Source organism: Fringilla coelebs (assembly GCF_963513975.1).
Source record: "Fringilla coelebs genome assembly, chromosome: 3".
Lineage (NCBI taxonomy): Eukaryota > Metazoa > Chordata > Aves > Passeriformes > Fringillidae > Fringilla > Fringilla coelebs.
In genome coordinates, this window is record NC_140030.1 from 15,235,766 (window position 1) to 15,253,727 (window position 17,962).

The 17,962-nt window shown below is 36.5% G+C and overlaps 1 protein-coding gene across 1 annotated transcript in view; it reads left to right on the forward strand.

The window, feature by feature from the left end:
* The window catches only part of NOL10 (nucleolar protein 10), a 52,449-nt gene extending 34,835 nt beyond the window's left edge, over positions 1 to 17,614 (forward strand). The window contains exons 14-21 of the mRNA XM_084202821.1: positions 336 to 462; positions 1,433 to 1,512; positions 1,689 to 1,787; positions 2,356 to 2,445; positions 4,154 to 4,327; positions 4,714 to 4,961; positions 9,944 to 10,046; positions 13,592 to 17,614. Of these exons, the coding sequence (XP_084058947.1) occupies positions 336 to 462; positions 1,433 to 1,512; positions 1,689 to 1,787; positions 2,356 to 2,445; positions 4,154 to 4,327; positions 4,714 to 4,961; positions 9,944 to 10,046; positions 13,592 to 13,711 (1,041 nt within the window). The 3' untranslated portion in view covers positions 13,712 to 17,614. The remainder of the gene's footprint in view (positions 1 to 335; positions 463 to 1,432; positions 1,513 to 1,688; positions 1,788 to 2,355; positions 2,446 to 4,153; positions 4,328 to 4,713; positions 4,962 to 9,943; positions 10,047 to 13,591) is intronic.
* The last annotated feature ends 348 nt before the right edge of the window (positions 17,615 to 17,962 follow it).

Consider the following 17,962-nt stretch of genomic DNA (forward strand, 5'->3'; position numbering starts at 1 on the left):
GATCCAGCAGCACTTTTCAAATTAGTTGCTATCTAGTGCCATTAGTTTGTAATTTCTTCTATAATGTTTCTCTAAGCTTTTAAAAAATTAATCAGACTGGGACCACTTGAAACAGTTAAACTTGAAACCTCCAGACTGGCTGGTCTCAAATGACCTAAATTAAAATAACACTTACATAATCTATGGTACTCTTTGTTGGTAATGCAAGCAATAGGTTTAATTGTGTTCTCTAAGTGTTGTGGGATTAATTTGTTTGTAGCACAATAGCCAAGAGCCTAACTGTAGGCTTTTTCTGTAGGAAAATGCGATGTTATAACTTCCCATTATATCCACAGGTTTTAGGACCTGCCCCAAAATGGTGTTCCTTCTTGGACAACTTGACTGAAGAACTGGAAGAGAATCCAGAAAGCACTGTTTATGACGATTACAAGTTTGTTACCAGAAAAGACCTTGAAAATTTAGGTAAAACAGTTGTATGCACTCTTTGGCTGACTCCTTTGTTCCGTTTTTTAACATTTACACATCTGATTTTTGTAATTTCAGTGTGATGTATGAGGACTGCTAGAAGTTCACTGACTGTAGTTTTATCTTGTTTTCTCGGTTATTAATATTCCAGACTGATGGCTCTAAGTTCTTTGATTCCCAACCAGTATAACACTAGACACTTGTGTTTCTCAGATTTTTATCTCAAGAAGGTGATTCATATTTGGTATAATACATCTGGGAAACTGTTGTGCTTTCATATGCTACATGGAAGGCATAGGAAGAGAAGTTGGTTTAGTTGTCAAAATATTTTTGAGGTGCTGAAATAGAATTTGGAATTGCAGCCAAAGGCTACCCTATTTGAATGTAGTAATTTTCAGAAAATACAAATCATTCTAGGGCTAATAGTTTCAAGAAATTGAAATACTGAAAATTATATAGGAAAGAAGGTAAGCAACCTTGTCCTGAGGCAGTTAGTTCTTTTTCTGTCCATTACATGGTTTGATTGCAATGTTTTGCTCCAGTTTACTTAATTTACCTCTGACTATGAGTGTTGGGTTTGATGCAGGGCAAAACTCTATCACTAAAAAAATCTATCACCCTAAAAAAGGGATTATCAAACACCTATGGACTTTCAAAAAATCATCTGGAATTCTTTGTGAAGTTCTATAGAGCATCGTGCATGTGGGCATTTTTAAAAAGTGCTCAGTAACATGTATTATGACAAGAAAAGTGGATCTGGTTGGTCTGAAGAAGCTTAAATTTTTTTGCTGGCCAAAATGATTCTTATTCTCACTTTTACTTAGTTTTGATGTCATGATTGTGACTTTTAGATTAATATTTTGCATTGGCAGTGGTTGTTTGTCTTAAGGAAGTTAAGTGGCTGGCTTGGAATAGAAGTTCTTTATATATGAAAGCTCTTTGAAATTCTCTGGAACTTTTTTCCTAGGCCTTGCTCATCTCATTGGATCATCATTGCTCAGAGCATATATGCATGGCTTCTTCATGGACATAAGACTTTATCACAAGGTAACTAAGGCTGAATCTTGTCAATTGTTATTCTTAACAATAATATATATGTGCTGTGGGTTTTCTTCGTCTTTTTGTGGTTTCTTGTTTTGGCTGGGGTTTTTTTTCTATCCAGATAATGGACTGTGTCCTGTACTAATGGTACTTTCTTTTTACTTCCTCCTGTTTGTTCAAAGGCAAAAATGATGGCCAACCCCTTTGCCTATGAAGAATATAGAAGAGAGAAAATAAGGCAGAAGATAGAAGAAACTCGTGCACAGAGAGTTCAACTGAAGGTAAATCCTGGAAATAAATAGTATACTTTGGGGGAAACTATTCACAAAGATTAATATATTCCTAAGTGTAGCTTAGAGATGTAGTGACTTAGGAGTTGCACACACAAAGTAATTCATAGAACTTCTTGAATGGAAACATAAAATTCCCATGTGATTTCGAAAGGCTGATACCAAACTAAGAGAGGAGATCTCATCTCATTTGCCACTCGAGCAAATAATCCACTGGTAAAACTTTGCATTTTCTGCTTCTGTCATTAAATTACTTAAGGCCTTGAAACGTAATACTCTGGAAAGAGATACATGAAAATTGTACTGTGTTTATAACTAGTAACTTTCTAGATTGGATCTGTTCAATGTAAAAGGAGAAAGAGTTGCTTTCCAAAGCTGATGCATTAGAAGTTAAAAATAATATACAAGTTCTTAAATCTTCTCTAAGGGCAGTTGCTTTACTAGTACCTAGAGATGTTTGGAACCGGTCAAGGAGCTTTTCTGCAGCAGTTGTAAGAAAGTAAAGCATGTAGGTTGCATGTGTAAAAGGCTAATTTATTAACTGCTTTCCTCTTTTTAGAAACTCCCAAAAGTTAATAAAGAACTTGCACTCAAACTGATTGAAGAAGAAGGAGAAGAGCAACAGTTTAGTAAAAAAAGAAAACAAAAGGTGAGCTCTTGTTTTGGTGAATTCTCTAGCTGGGAGCGCAGAACTAGCAATGCTTACAGGATTCATTTTTTTTGTTGTTGCTGTTTGGCCAAAGAAATTAAAAATAGATTTTTTCTGGTTCTTATGAGTAACTTGTTCTGGTAGGTGGCTTCAAGATGTATTTGACTGTAGCTGCAGCACAAAAAAAACCAACCAAACAAAAAACCAACATATAGTAACTTGAGGCTAAAAATAATTACTCACTGTGAAGGTAATATGGGTTTCACAGAACTCCAAAAGCTGGTTAATGCAGCCTCAGTACCACAGCTGTTCAAACAAGACCTGCTGTTGCATATGTTTTTGGTATTTTAGTGGTGACCATGACAGGATAGATGTTATCTATGAAATTTAAGATACAATTGCCTTTTTTGTGTATACATTTAAATATATTTTATAGAATAGCCAAAATGGTTTGCTTTTATGCAACAGGAGTTCTTCTGGATGTTAAAAGTAATCCATTACTCTGCTATGAGAAGTTTTTAATTGATGAAATGGGTAAATGTTTAGTATCTAGTGGGAGGGGAGGCTTTTTATAGGTAGCACTTTGTAGGTGCTCATTCTTAGAGGAATATAGTATTCATGATAGGCAGACACTAGCCTGCATGTGATAAATAATGAAATCTTATGTGTTGAGGTTAGTAGGAAGGATGAACTACTAAAAAGGTAGGTGCTGATGAAACTTAAATGAGAGTTCAGTAGATGGGGACTGATTTGTCTTGAAGTACATAGAGATTGTGTTATTAAGTGGACTAAATAGAGTGTATATAAAAATGTGCATGGAGGTTATTTTTCTGAAACAGTATTAGAGTCCTATGATAAGCAATTTATTTTAGGTTTTGGGATTTAATTTTTTACTGTGGTTGAAAGTTACACATTTGCACTGGTTTTGTGTTTGAAATTTATTCTTGTTTTCAGTATCCTTAGTTCCACCTTCCTTTTCTTCAATAACAGTGAAAACCTAGTGCAGTGGTGGGATTAATATGCTGGTATACATTGAGCAGTGTTAAAAAATAAAGATTTTCTATTAAAAAGCTGTGTATGCAATGATTTTAAAATGACAGTAACTGGTCTTCTCATAAGATGAATTAGTAGCTTGAACTATTCTGAATTCACCAGCAGCATAATTTACACTGAGTTCATTTTACTTTGACTTGAATTAAACTGCCTTTTACATTCTGTATGTGAAAGTAGGGAAGAAAAAGCGTTATAATATGTATAACAACATTTCCTCTTAAGTATTTGCAGTAAAATAATAGTAGCATTACATAAAGACATATGCCCTTATAATTTGTTTTACATGTTGTAGACTCATCCCCATCAGGCAGTATATTTGCCTTGCAGGTACTGCTGATTAGTCAGTAGATATCAACATGTCTCCAGACTAGCTGGCTGAATGTATGAGAAACATTTATCTGAGAATATTAGTAATTGTGTATTTAAAGTGTCTGTACTGTGCATTAAAAAAACTCTTGCTTACAGGTAGCTTAAAACAATCTTTGTTAAAGTAAAATAAGCATAAATCTTGATTTTTATTTGACCTGGAAGGATAAAGCAACTGGCATTTCATATGATGGTTATTAATTTTGTTTAATTAAGAAAAAGTTTTACGTATTTTGTTAATGTCTGTTTCAGAATTGTCTGACTTGCTCATGCTTTGCTTCTGTTCCAGAATCTGCCCAGCCTTCTCAAAGATGATCGTTTTAAGGTCATGTTTGAGAATCCAGATTTCCAGGTGGATGAGCAGAGTGAAGAATTTAGGCTACTTAACCCACTTGTTTCTAAAATAAGTGAGAAAAGAAAGAGGAAGCTAAAGATCTTAGAAGAACTGGAAGCACAAGGACAGGTAAAATATTTTCCATTTGGATTAAGAAAGCCTATGGAGATTTCTTTTCTTCTGTTTCAAGCTTTCAGACTTTTCACCCCAGAAGGATGGAGGCAATGCAAGAATGTCTTATCAGCTACAATAATTAAGTGTAGTTTATAATTTTAATCTCGTTTTTAGATGTAATACTGTTTTTGCCCAAATACAGGTTTGAAAAACATAAAATATGTAGATGGTAACAACTTCGTAATTTATTTTCAGCTTATTTGCTGTTACTGCTTTTGTTCAAAACTTGTAGTTCTCTTCAGCTGTATCTGTGTAAAAGCTGTCACGTACTCTAATTGCAGAAATTATTTGGAAAGAAAATTAGTTGATGATTTCTTATTTTATACTATTTTTGTCTGCAGGAAGAGGAGGAAGAACCAGAAGGAAAAGCAAGTGATGCAGAAAGTTCTGAGAGTTCAGATGATGAAAAAGGCTGGGTTGAAGAGGTCAGGAAACAGCGCAAGCTTTTACGCCAAGAGGAAAAACTAAAGCGGCAGGAAAGGCTCAAGGAGGATCAGCAAACATTACTAAAACCTCAGTTTTTTGAGATTAAAGAAGGAGAGGAATTCAGAAGCTTCAAAGACTCTGCCAAAAAACAAAAATTAATGAAGTAAGGCTAATGTTCCTATTTAATAGGTGGGGGTGGATGATCTCAAGCGTTTCCCTACAGTGCAGGCCCACAGTGTTTTGGCTTGGAAGCACTTGCTAGTAAAGCTACATTTGATGACCCAAGGGATAACTTAAGGTGACATAGTCATTGAATACTTTGTTTTATAGATAAACAAATACACTATTTAAAGTAGGACAGAGACACAACACAAATGAAATGAGTAAAATACTACTGAGTCAGATTGGGGGATCCACTACTCAGTGTTAGTGAAGTGCTGTTCTCACAGGTAACAGTGATGTCTTGTGAGAAACTGGTTATATTTCTCCCCCAGTGTCAATATGAGGTTAACAGACTGGATATTTTTAATCTGACTGTCCAAAAGGGTTTAGAACACTACATGAGTGGTCACTGTTTCGGGAGTAGGATCAGGATGGGTCAACATGGGTAAAGAAAAATTGTTTTGTTTGGGTATTTTTATGGCATCTAGAAATTTTCAAAATCTACACTGTCCTTATAATGTCAGGACATACTATTTCTGTTTTTCATTTGGCAATACAAAATGTCAGGCTAGGAGGGTGTTCGTTAAGTGTAATTTGGTTTGGTTCTTTCATTTCCTTAAATTGATGATCATCTGAAATAATGGGTACATGGATAAGCGTGTCAAACTAAAGAAAAAGCACATTAAATTAAAGGATATGGCAAAGTTCTTGCAGCACAGCTGGTGCAGAGCAGAATTTTGACTAATGTTGGAAATGGGCTGTTGGGCTAGATGGATCTCATAATAAACATTTTGGTTTTATTTAGAATGGAATTATACAAAGAAAAGAAAGTGAATAATATAATGGGGCTGTTTCTTTATGTCACTAGTGACTACTCTATAATCTAGTTGTTTTATGATGGGAATTTTTAGGAGACACATAAAGAAACACTTGATAAAAATTCAAACTTTTAACTAGGATGATCATGTAAAATGGATTTTTAAGTATTAGCAAGACAGTATTCCTATGGTAGCCAGATGGTCTATGATTTCCATGTTGTACTTGTAAGATCTCTTCTAAGTAAAAATAGTGGTATTTTATAAATAGAGATTTATAGCAGTTCAGCAAAACTGATTGCCATGTTTTCCTTAGCTGTTTTTTATCAGCAGGTAACTTCATACAGGGATTTTTCTTTGATCTTTCTATTGAATATACCCACTTATTCTGAACTTTTAATTTCCTTAGATGTTTCCATTAACTTTCTTCTGATTATTTTTCTTTTTTCCTTTGTTCCAGAAGCTGAAGCAACTTTTTAATTTTGTCAGTTTTTCTTCTTTGTCAGGAGAAAATCTACTCTGGATACTCTGACAAAGTTTTATAGGTTAAAAATAAGTTTTTATATTGTGATTAGTTTTATAGTCATATCAGCTGTAACTTGCAAGGAGCCTGAAATGGTCAAATGGCACTATATTCTCAGTGCAAGTGAAATATTTCATTAAAAGGCTGTATGGCTGCAGACTACCCATATACTGTTCTTTTGCACAAATTCAGCTGCTGAGCTCTAAAGAAAATTCTCAGGACACTCAATTTGAAGCATAAAGATTTCATTTTGTTCAAAATACAGAAGGCTTAAATGTGAAAAACTGTGTTGAAATTCAAGTAAATAAGCCAAGATAGTTGTAAGAAGAGAAACATTTCATCTGGGTTTAAGGGAGAAAAATAGTTTCTTCACCCCAGGAAAAGCAAAAGCCTATATCACAGACCTGTCCTGTAGATGAGGGAGTATCTGTGATGACATAAACAGTCAAAAGACTTTTAACAGACTGCTTGTAAAGAAAGGAGAATGTCTTAAGATTTGCTGCTAATAGATACCCTCTCTGGTAGATGCACAGATAGGCTGTAGTGTAAAATGTAAAAAATAAAAGGAGAGGAATTTGAGGACAGACTAGGATGACCACTGAATTGACTTACATGGTGGTTTTTTATCTTTGTCTAAGCAATTAGCTCTATACTCACTGATCCCCTTTGTGTTCATCCAAGCATTGTTCTCAATATGGAGTTTGGTGTTCGTCAAATTCTTAGAAGAAATTTAAAAATCAACAGCTGGTATCTGTTTAATATAATGCATGTCTGTTACCATTTTGTAGTCATAATGATTTATCCTCTGTTGCTAACTTGCTTGGTTAGTAAGCATTTTTACATGTTAGAATTTTATAGAGAAAATAAATATGTTTTGTACTGGCCTTATTCAGTGATAAGTAGTCAGCATAAAAGTAATTAATTGAAGTAGCATACTGAAAACTGGAAAGACTGTAGTGGCATGTACAATCTGGTGAGGCTGGCATGTTTGTCTTTGATTTGATATATCCAACTTACAGGATGATGGTCTGTGACCAGTATAATTAAGTACCTTAATACCTTCACTATGCATTTAATGGCTAGATGTTCTTTTTCTCTCTAATCATATAATATTCTACCTGAGGAAACAGTTTATGACTTATATAAAACTGGGTGTTTCTTTTGACATGTTCCTGACTCAGCACGGCTCCAAGCCCAACTTTTAAAGCAGTGATGCGTACTATAAATTTCTTTCTAGACCAACAGTCTACACATTTTTCTGTGCAGGAGAGCTGCAATATTTACTCATGGTTCTATGAAACATCTTATTTCAAATCCATCTATGTTTAATTTTGTCCTTTTGTACTCTTACACTTGCACAACAAACCTGAAAATCCTTGCTTTCTTTCCCTACAACAAAGTTCCCTGCCTAGTAACTTGAAAGGATACCACAAAAGGAAAGGATTTTTATCTGTGTGCTAAGAGTTCTTTTGATATACTTGATGTTCCTTTAAAGAGTATGTTACTGAAGTTAAAGCATGTCAAAATCAAAAACTATAGTAGTCATATTTTATAAAAAGTATGACAGTTAATGTGTGTGTCTTCAGAGGTGGCCAAGAAAGCCAACAAAAGCATAGTTGATATTCCTTAGTATTGCTAAAGAGATATTCCTGTTTTATAGCAGAAGTCCTGAAAAACTGTCCTCTTATAATGAGGAAAAAAACCCTGCATGGGTAACTTTTGTTTGGTTTTTACATTAGGACAGGGGAATTCGCTTCCCATGATGCTGTGAATGTATCCCTTGAATTAATTTGTTGAGGAAGATGTAAAAAAACCCAACCAAAACAAAAAACCCAGCTGTTGTTCATGTATCAGTATGTACAATTCACTATCACTCGAGGTGTGCACATTTTCAGATAAATAGAGCCATACCTATGGTTTTTTCAGTAAGATTACAACCTCACAGCATGTTGCTAGTATCTACTCATTTTAATTTTTCTCCTGACTGAAGCAGTGTCTAGGCAGTCATGCTAAATAATTGCTGGGTAGTAGCCATATTTCTTCAGTTCACTTTCAAAGGGGGGAAAATGGGGCTTCACTTGAATGTAGAAATCCCACCACAATGTTGGTGACTGATCTTCTGCCACAGTTAGCTCTAAGGCTTAGCTTGTCTTTCCGATTCGCACAGATGGAACAAGTTTTTACATGTACTCAATGAAAAATATACTACAGAAAAAAATACAAAGTACCTAGTCATGAGAAATAAAGTAGTTCTTGACAGTAATTTTTCATTGTTAATCTGAAGAGTCTTTGTTACATAAAATGGCTCATTAACCAAAATTCAGTGGACTTCAGAGACTTCATGCACAGGCCACAGCCATGAGTTCTTCATGCACAGTAAATGCCGTTGACTTTGGTGGCTGCTATTTTTTTATATATAATCTCTATTTTTATGATGATTTATTTTCCGCTTTAAAAACTGTACAGAAAAGGTCCCTTGGCCCTCTTCAGAGAGAGCTAATGAGGCACTAATAGAATCTCAAATTGCAGAAACTAATTTTGTTTACAGCAAGAATGTTTTCTAAGCACATGCAGAGAGTGTGATCATAGAAGCCATGTCTCATTCTCAGAGGGTGCTACTTAACTCATAGGACCTACATCATAGGAGAAGGATGAGCCATGTTGGGACTCACAGGTGCCCTTAAGGAGGCTGGCTGAAGGCAGCACTGTACCTGCCTGCCTTCTCCTGAGCTGGAGGCTGTGTGGGAACAAGGCGTTTTTCTGCTCCTCAGCTGTTTAAGTTTACAGCCCACCTTAACTGAAGTTGGCAACCATGACACTAAATATCAGCTCACAACCTGGAGCAACTGGGGCACATCTATCTGGCTTGCTTTTGCAGGGCATTAACTTCAGTGGAGGAGAGCTGAAAATTGTCAGTTTTGTCCACAGCACCTACCCCCTTGTCCGCAGAAATGCTGGAGTTTGGTGCCTGAGGGAGAGGCTCTACACCAGTTTGCTTACAGAAACTCAGTGATAAGCACTGGGCTTGAAGGCATGTGCTTCTGTGGAGCTCCTGTCTGGGCCCAGGGTCTGTCTTTATCGAATTCTCTTGTTTATATTGTTCTTTTATTCAGTAAACTACTTAGACTCTAGTGGGCACAGTGTCCAAACAGGCATTTGTGCTTGGATTAAATAGTGAAGTGATTCGTTTGGAGATTAATTCGTTTAGGTGTATAGTCAAGCTTACTTCCTTCCCTCAAAAGTGTTTCGAATTCAGAAATTATAAGATTTCAAGAAAACTAAATATATCTAGTATTACTTTTTTTATTTGTGCAGTTTAATATCACCAACTTTATTGGATATTTCAGAGAAAACTAAAGCAATAGAAGGGTGTGGTTTCTTTCTCAACTATAATCATGTTAATTTTTATCAGGAAAAACAATGAATTTTACATAAATTTTAAAAGTATTTCTACTGAAAGCAGTGTCTGGAGGGAATTATTTGAATTTATCTTTCTTTCTGTTTCCTGAATGTATATTTTTTTAGTTATGACATTTCAGGGTTTCAGGGAAATTGAGATTAGTTTTGACTGCATTATCAACTTCTAAATAAAAGATAAGTAAAAAGATGGCAAAAATGGGGACTAATGTTAGTTTTTCTTTGCAGGAAAACTCTTGAAGATCGTTTAAAGCTTGAAGAAAAACTTGGCACACTCAATGTGTCTGATACCACAGTAGGCAGCAAACAGGCAACATTCAAATTAAAGAAGGTGAGCTATATCTGTGTGTGTGTGTGTATATATATATATATATATGTATGTATGTATGTAATTTTTAAGATAATGCACAAGTAACTTTAGTTTTTGCATGAAAGAACAGGAACTTAAAACCGTCAAGCAAATGTCCCTCTTTGTTTCTTTATAAGCTGCCAACTCTTCAGGTTCTTGCCAAGAAAATGAAAGCCTCCGGTAGTACTCTGTGTTTATCCTGCATAACTCAGGCAACACTCAGAAAATCTGATGTTCTGGTGGAAAAGAATGGCTTGCATCTTCTGATAGTTTATTTGCAGAGGTACCACCAGAGGTTTGCGACCTTGCCTGATTTCCGTGCCAGCACTGATCAGATCTCAGTCTGCAGATCCAAACACAGCTTAGGGTGCTGCAATTTAGGCCTTCTCTTGGTTCAGCACGTTGAGAGGTCTCAGCATGATGGAAGCAGAGCTCCAAACCACCTTTATTATTGACCTTATGTAACTCAGGTCACAGGAATGAGCTCTGGTCCTACACTGGTTCTGTATGGAACCTTATGATCCTATACAACTCCATATGGAGTGTGTAGTTGACTGCTGCCTATTTACCTTTCCCAAGAGTTTTGATTTTCCATTCTAAAGAATTTTGTAGATTGCATACAGGTGATTGCTTTATAGTATGGGGCAGTTAAATAAATGCCTCTGTGCATCTGCTACTGCTGCAGTACACTTAGAGATTTTTGTACTAGAAATTTGCTTAAGAATAGAAGAGAGGATCTAATTTAAGAGCTAAAAACCCATATGAATTGCTACTTGACCTGACAAAATTTACTTTGGTTAAATTTGGTTTTCCTCAGGTAAACATCTTTGCTATAACACATTTCTCCTTAGCACTGGTAAAATACTGTTCTCTGTGGTAAAACACTGTCACAAAAATGGCTAAGTAGTTATTTAATTGTCACGTTGGATATGCCTGACGGGAAAAAAACCCCCAGAATTATTGGCTGTTTCTACCTTACTTAGTTTGCTGATTATTATCTGTTTGCAGATGTCCTTTTTCATCTATTTTTGATTCCTATATTGCTGGAATTTAAAATGTGGTGACTGTGGAATAAGTTGCAAATTGCTTTGCAGGGCCTTGTATGGTAACCCCTCTGGCAATTTTGCCAACTCTGTAACTGCTGGTGTCCTGTAGCTTATTAAATAGGCTCTGCAGGGCTTCAAAGCACAGTCTTTTTTACAGTAGCTTGAACTTACAAAGTCCAAAGCCACAAGGTTTCTTGCAGTTGGTGGTGCTTGCTGAACTGTCACCTTTTACTGACAGAGATTTGAGAGCAAGGTAGACAGACCTTGCAGGAAGAAGACAGACACAGCAGTGGTATGGAATGCCAAATTCACTTGGTTCTATCAGATAAGATACAGCTTTGAGGCTTTTCTTCAATTATAGTGCTTCTAACACCTATGTATTTTCTTTTCCTGACTTTTTACTGATATTGTTTTATTTAAATATATACATAGTAATCATCTGCATTAAAACAATTTTTTAAAATCTAATTTATTAAAGAAAAATAATGCATCTGCAGTGAAGATATTTTCTCCTATGAAGACAATAACAAAGTAAGACTTAACAAGTCTTCTCTTAAATAAACAGACTTTGTGTATATCTTCTGAAGTCCTAAGGAATGAGCCATGAGGAGCTAGGAGGAAGTCGCGCTATGCAGTCTTGGCACTCCTTTTCAGAGGATGAAGAGTTAGAAGAGTTAGCAAGCCAAATAAGGGATTTTAAAGTCACTTGAAACATCAACCTCTGCTTTGTGACGCCCTTTCCTCAAAGAGCAGCTGTATTTGGGAGTAGGGGGAAAGATTTTGTAGGGGAGAGGATTGTCCTTCCATAGGGTTGGTGTCACTTCAACTCCTAAGTCAGTGGAACTGAGGCTGAACTTGGCTTCTGCAGGTGTGGTATGTTGGCAGCCCTCTGATGCCCAGCTACCACTGGCAGGTCCAGTGATGAAACTGTTTGTCATTGATATTTCACAGTTTAGTTTTTGGGGAATTTAAATATGGTTCCCACAGTGTGGCAGCTTATTTTTCAATTTCAAAGTGCTATATCATAGCAAATAGATCTAATAAAATAGTGTGATTTCTAAAATACCAAAGTACTTATACTGTTGGGACAGTATGGAAGACCTTTAAAAACCCCAAACATTAAAATTTCTGATGCAGATCAAGGTCATTCAGTTTCAGTACACTATGAGTAGCTGTCAACGTGAACTTAAGTAAGATTCATCAAGACTCTTTCAGAAGAGGTCTAGAGACAGGGAGAAACTACCTGTATTTTCAAATAGTGGGTTTTTTTATTGCTCTGCTTGCAGTGAAAATAAAAATTCATAAATTCCATTAAAGTATAAAAACCAGTAGCTTTTTCTGCCTTGATACCAGTATGGGCTGATTGCTATATTTGGTACACTGGTTTGTATCTCACCTTAGCCAAAATGCTCTCCATGCAAGCAAACCTCTAGCTCAGTTTAAATGGTGTGTGAATGGGAGGCCGAGGAGATGAGCTTATGTGAATGCTGTTGGTTACAGAATGAGATGCAGTGGGGGTGCAGCTGCATCCACAGTGGTAATTGTGTCACACTCAGTGCAGTTATCCTGGGCTGCTTGAAATTGCTCAAATTGCTGCAGTACTTTTTGACATGGACAGTTTCCTGAGCTTGGCTAGTTCAAGTCTGCTAGTTACAGTTTATGCACAGTTTAAAGACAAGCTTTAGTCTTCCAAAGAAGGTAATAGCTTTTGGCTCTAAGAACCATTTCATCTACATGGTACATCAAAACATCTTCCAGCCTGTTTTTGATTAAGGGAAGAAACAGTAATAGATCATGCGCCACAGGAGCAGAGATTTAGAATTACTTTCATGTAGAAAGTCCTTCTAGAATTGCATACAGTCTATCAAACACTTTCAAGAGCTCCTAAGAACATGTTTTAGGAAACATGTATGCTTCAGCAAATTTAACTAATTGTTCTGTCTTTTTAAAATTAAATTGTGCAATATTAAGCCTGACAGATTTCAAGAAGCATTTGGACAATACTCTTGGGCACATAGTGTGGTTCTGGCCAGGGAGACTCCTGTAGGGCCAGGGGTTAGAGTCAGTGATTGTTGTGGGTCCCTTCCAACTCAGCTTATTCTAATTTGTGATTAAACTTGAAAACACTAGTTAACCAAAGTAGATATTAAGTAACCACAAATTGGGATCGATGTTCTTAAGGGTATTTAAACATCAATTATGGAGTGAATGGTTAAGCATTGTTTTTTTAATCTGAAAGACATTATTCACTGTTTTTTTATATCTTTATGTTAAACATTTGCTTTGAAAAGCTTGGAATGATAATGCCTAAGGATATCTAGAATTAACAGTTACAATCTGACACAAGATAGCACGAGGCAACTAACTGTAACATTTCCAGATCTGCTTAATGGCATTCTGACTTGATATATTGATACTGGAACAATGAGGTGATGTGTGAATTTACAGGAACCTGAGTCTATTTTTGTTTCAATATTCCAGTCAGAGCAGCAGAGGAAACAGCAGGAGGCTGAGAAGCGACATCGTCAGGAGAGGAAAACCCTCCGGCGCTCTGCCAGTCATCTCAAGAGCAGACGTGGAAGAGGGCGACTATTTCATTGATTTATGTTGGGTTTTTTCCAAAAACTTTTTACCTCATTTTCATTTGAAAAAGGGGCTTTTTCAAATTGGGACACAGTACCAATGGATTTGTATTTTGATTCATTGGTGAACACCAAGCCAGAACCTCCTAAACCTTGTGTTAATTATTGAATAGTTTATGAAAGTTAAAGTACTGACCAAAGGCCACTATGAATGTGGTCCATTGTGAACCCTATTTGTTCAGAAATCACCAGCAACTGGTTATTGTGTAACCCTGGATGCTTTCTATATAAGAATTTGTGTATACAACAAGGCTGCCTGTCTTTTATTTAACTTAAGAGCTGTGAGTTTCAGTTTCTGAAATCTTTGTGACTGCTTACATAAAAGATCAAAGGTAAGTTGTTTTGTCTATAAGCTTATCTTTACAAGGACACAACAAATTTTTCTGGTTCTTGAAGGATGACCACAATTGTATTTTTCAAAACCTGGCTTTATATTCTTGGATTGCCTTTAGTAGCAAATGGTACAAATGGTTGTTAGGACAATTGAGAATGCCTGATTTGGGTTCCTCTGAGTCATTCTGTAAGGAAACCTCTCTTGTCACACCAGTGAACAAAGGGGAAGCTCAGAAGGGTAGTCCTATTAACTAAATACAAAACCTGATCCTGTTGTTTTGGTTTTGGAAAGCCAGCCATGGTTCAACATAGATAAAGTGGGGTATGTTCATATAACAAGCACTTTAAGGCCATGCCAGTAGTCTCCTATGCTTCAAAAAAAGAGTTTAGTTAAATAACTTTAAAAACCCTTGAACCTAAGTAGGTCATTATTTAGCAAATAAATTAGTTTTTACCTTTGATCCTAAAGGAACCTTTTTATTGCTTTTTAAAAGCCTTTATAAATTGCCTTTTTCCTAGATAAAGAAACCTGGACTTTGGATCCAGCTAGAATCAGTGAATCTCCCTGTCACTGTAAGTCTTTTTAAGAGACTCATAGGTTCTTAAGTCTTTTGCTTTATAAACAAGAGAGGTATTAATCTGGTCAGGTTTCTTGGACAGTATTTATAGAATATTTGCAATTACTTCAGTAAAAAGCCTTGGTTTCTCAAAGCCTAATTTTTTTCTGTTTGTTTTGTCATTGGATGATAGAAAAGTTAGCCACATGGGTAATTTTTTTTTTCTCCCTGACTTAATTTTACCTGCTTTAATTAATGGTTTTAATTATGTTGCTGCCTTTAGTTTAAAAAGGCACTTTTCACCTGACATTTTCATCTTTAAAAACTTGCATTGTAGTCATCACCTCTGCCCTTGCATTCAACTAAATCATGAGTTACTCAATATTTAGTTTTTTTTACCTCTACCTGTCAAATTTCTGCATTGTCTATAAGCTTCTCATGGTTTTTATTTTTGCATCTTCCCCCTGGAGCATTATGTTATCTCTTAGAAACAATCTGTGTGCAATTCAGGTGTACTTACATCATACATAGGGCTATAGGAATATGGAAAGGTTAACAGTGGAAACTGACCTTCATCATGGTTGATACAGGGAGAGTTGGGGACTGAGTGGACAGAATTGGCATTTTAAGAGCAGGAATTTGGCAGAGTTTGCTCCTTCTCATGGTGGGTCTAAATCCCATTATATTGATCTAGAGCTGCATTTATGGTTGAAGACATCTGTATTTTACAATGATTTTGTGGACTGTCAAGGGCAGTAAAAAACTAAGTGTGGTTGAACTGCAGGGTGGTAATGCACTGAGTTTGAAATGGTGAGCTTTCAGCTTAAAATGAGTGTGTTTCTTGTGTTTTGAGATTCTTCTGGTGGACTGGTTTAAGTCAGTATTTTGCTTTTCATTCACTTACATTCATAATGTAAGTATTGTGATAGTATTGATCATGTATTTAGGTTGAAGCCTATATGATTAAAGGAGTGTGCTTTGTACTGTTAGATGGAAAGCACATGTAAACTGCCCTTAGCATGCTGTTTATTTCACCTCAAAGGAAGTTGGGATATACTTTAAACACCTTTGACCTGCTGGTAATGATCTTCCTAATGCACTCCAGGACACCTTTGGCCTTCTTGGCCGCAAGGGCACTGCCAGCTCATGGACAGCTTGCTGTCCCCCAGGTCCTTCTCCACAGAGCTGCTTCCCAGCAGGCCAGCCCCAGCCTGTGCTGGTACCCCAGGTTATTCCTGCCCAGGTGCAGGGCCCTGCATTTGCCTTTGTTAAATTTGAAACTGTTCCTCTCTGCCCCACTCTCAAACCCACTGAGTTCCTTCTGAAGGGCTGCACGGCCCTCTGGGGTATTGGCTGCTCCTGCCAGCTTTGTGCCATCAGGGAACTTGCTAAGGAGGCTTCTCCCCTTCATCCAGGTCATTGATTAATAAGTTAAATAATATTGAACCTTGGGGGACACCACTAGTGACAGGCCTCCAACTAGACCCTATGCCACTGCTTGTGACCCCCTGGGATCTGCCATTCAGCCAGTTCTCAATCCACATCACTGTTCACATAGGCACCTGGCATGAAACATGTTTAGATTGTTGAGACTCATTAAGCAAATTAACAGGAGGTTGAAGTTGTTCTTGAACAGCTCTCTGGGGAAAGATTGGAAATTTCAGTAGAAGCTGGTGCATTAATGCAACATCACTGCAAATGAATTAACTTCATCATGCAACAAAAGCAGGCATTTTTAAAGTGTCAGCCTGTGTTTCATTAATGCTTTTCGGTCTGCAGTTACTTCATTTTCCATACTGCAAGAATCAGTCTTTATCCAGAATTGCAATTCCTAGAAGCTGAGCAGCTGCTGTGGGGTCCTTTGTGACATTTAAGGTTCATACTCTTAAGGTAAAGTGTAATCAGATGTTGTAACCTCATGAAAACCCACGTGTGATTGTTTTATACATGTGAGAACTTAGTGGTGAGAATCAGTGTTAAAAACTCACTGTAAATAAATCTACAGATAGTGGTTAAATGTGAGTGAAATGCTGGTGAGATAAAGGAATGACCTAGGTCTGATGTGTCACCTGTAATTCAGTATTCTTTTACTCCACAGGTAATATGATTTATATCAGTTAGGCTATTACTCATTCAACAAACATTGAACCAAAACTAATTATCTAATGTTCTTTCCAAAATTCTGTTACCAAGCCAAGAATCATTCTGTGTTCCTGTGGTTGGTATATTGTCTGAAATTAAGAGCCTCTACCAATTTAGACAAAGCAGTGAAAAAAATTTACTGTACCCTACACTGCTTGGTTTTAATATCTGAACTAATGATGATTTTAAAATATTACCCGGTGTACATAGCAGGTGTGTATAAAATGTATATGCACATTTTTATACCTGTGGGGTTTATGTATGAAGTTAAAAGCGGGTTTGAGATTGTCAGGCTTCAGGGAGAGTTGTGAGAGAGAATGAAATAGTTTTCAGATTACTCCATCTTGTTTTGCAGCAGCCTTTTATATTTGTATTCTTCATGTTTCCAGGTTTGAAAATGGGGAATATAATTTAATTCCAGGAAGAAAGGACCATATTGCAGATGCAGGAATACAGTGAAGCAGTGCAGCTCCTTGCCTGGGGAGGTTGTGCAGTGTCCACTAAAAGACTTGTGATGTTGGAATAAATATCTGCAGGTATAGATGTGTGTTTACCTTCAGGTGTAGTGGAGCCTTCCCTGAGAAAGAAGAATGTTTTAATGAACTTTAGAGGACCTCTCCAGCCTGATTAATCTATGAATGTTGTAGGGCATAAGGAGGAAACATGTATCATTAATTGACTGGAGTAATTTTCCCCCTTTGTCTCATCCTTCCACTGAATCACTCACTAGTTTTATCTTTTTATCTCTTTCTTAAAGATTAAGTACTTACTTTGGCATGTTTCCATAGCTAATATATTTTGTCTGATCTTGAGAAGTATGGGGATTTTAAACTGAATGAAAGCACATAAATCTATTAATAAATTTTACCTCTTGATCATTATCTCTGTATTTCAAAGCCCATTTTACTCAACAACTGACTCTTTGTGTTGAACATGAAATAGTCCTGTCACCAAAACGAACAATTTATAGTAAAACCTGCAGAAAATAATAAGATTTAGCACCACTTATAATTTATGCAACTGAAAGAAAAGGAATTCCTGAATTTTAAAGGATCTCTAGGTCATAGAATCATTGATTCATTTGGGGTGGAAGGGACCTTAGAGATGATCTCAGTCTAAGCCCCCTGCCATCTGCAGGGACACTTTCCACTAGACCAGGTTGCTCAGAGCCCCATTCA